The sequence below is a fragment of the Cariama cristata genome, unplaced genomic scaffold (genome assembly GCF_000690535.1).
Source record: "Cariama cristata isolate BGI_N322 unplaced genomic scaffold, ASM69053v1 scaffold21892, whole genome shotgun sequence".
Taxonomy (NCBI): Eukaryota; Metazoa; Chordata; class Aves; order Cariamiformes; family Cariamidae; genus Cariama; species Cariama cristata.
Window position 1 is genome coordinate 5,272 of NW_009605802.1, and position 448 is coordinate 5,719.

The window sequence follows — 448 nt, forward strand, 5'->3', positions numbered from 1 at the left end:
GATGGAGAGGTTGGGGGGCTTCTTGCTCTGCAGGCGGCTGCTGCTGGAGCGGCTGCCCCCGTTCTTGTCGCCGGCGGACATCTCGGGCCGGCAGCGATCAGCAGGCTGGGAGGGTGCGGGGAGTCAGCGAGATGAGAAGAAATATTCTCCCAGGGGCTTGTGCATGGGGAGAGGCTGGGTCCCAGCAGGCACCAGTGGGATCTCCCCAGTCTCAGCCCCCCAGGGCCATGCTGCTGGCCTCCTGTCATCAGCCACCTGCCACGGTCCCCCTGTGCGGCGTGTACTGAGCCCTGCCACGGCCTGGCCACGAGGACCGGCATCTCCATGGGATCTGCTCCCAAGAGAGATGGGAGCTGGCCCTCTCCACCCGAGAGGGATGGCAGAGTCCCCTGGGGGGGACCAGGCGTCCCAGTGGGGCTCCTCTGCTGCCACCCACCACCACCGAACC

At 67.6% G+C, this 448-nt stretch overlaps 1 protein-coding gene across 1 annotated transcript in view; it reads right to left on the reverse strand.

Moving 5' to 3' along the window:
* Positions 1-81, reverse strand: part of LOC104158469 (inactive rhomboid protein 2-like) — a 4,890-nt gene extending 4,809 nt beyond the window's left edge. The window contains exon 1 of the mRNA XM_009696133.1: positions 1-81. This exon is cut by the window's left edge and continues 7 nt beyond it. Within this exon, the coding sequence (XP_009694435.1) occupies positions 1-81 (81 nt within the window).
* Between the last annotated feature and the right edge of the window lie 367 nt (positions 82-448).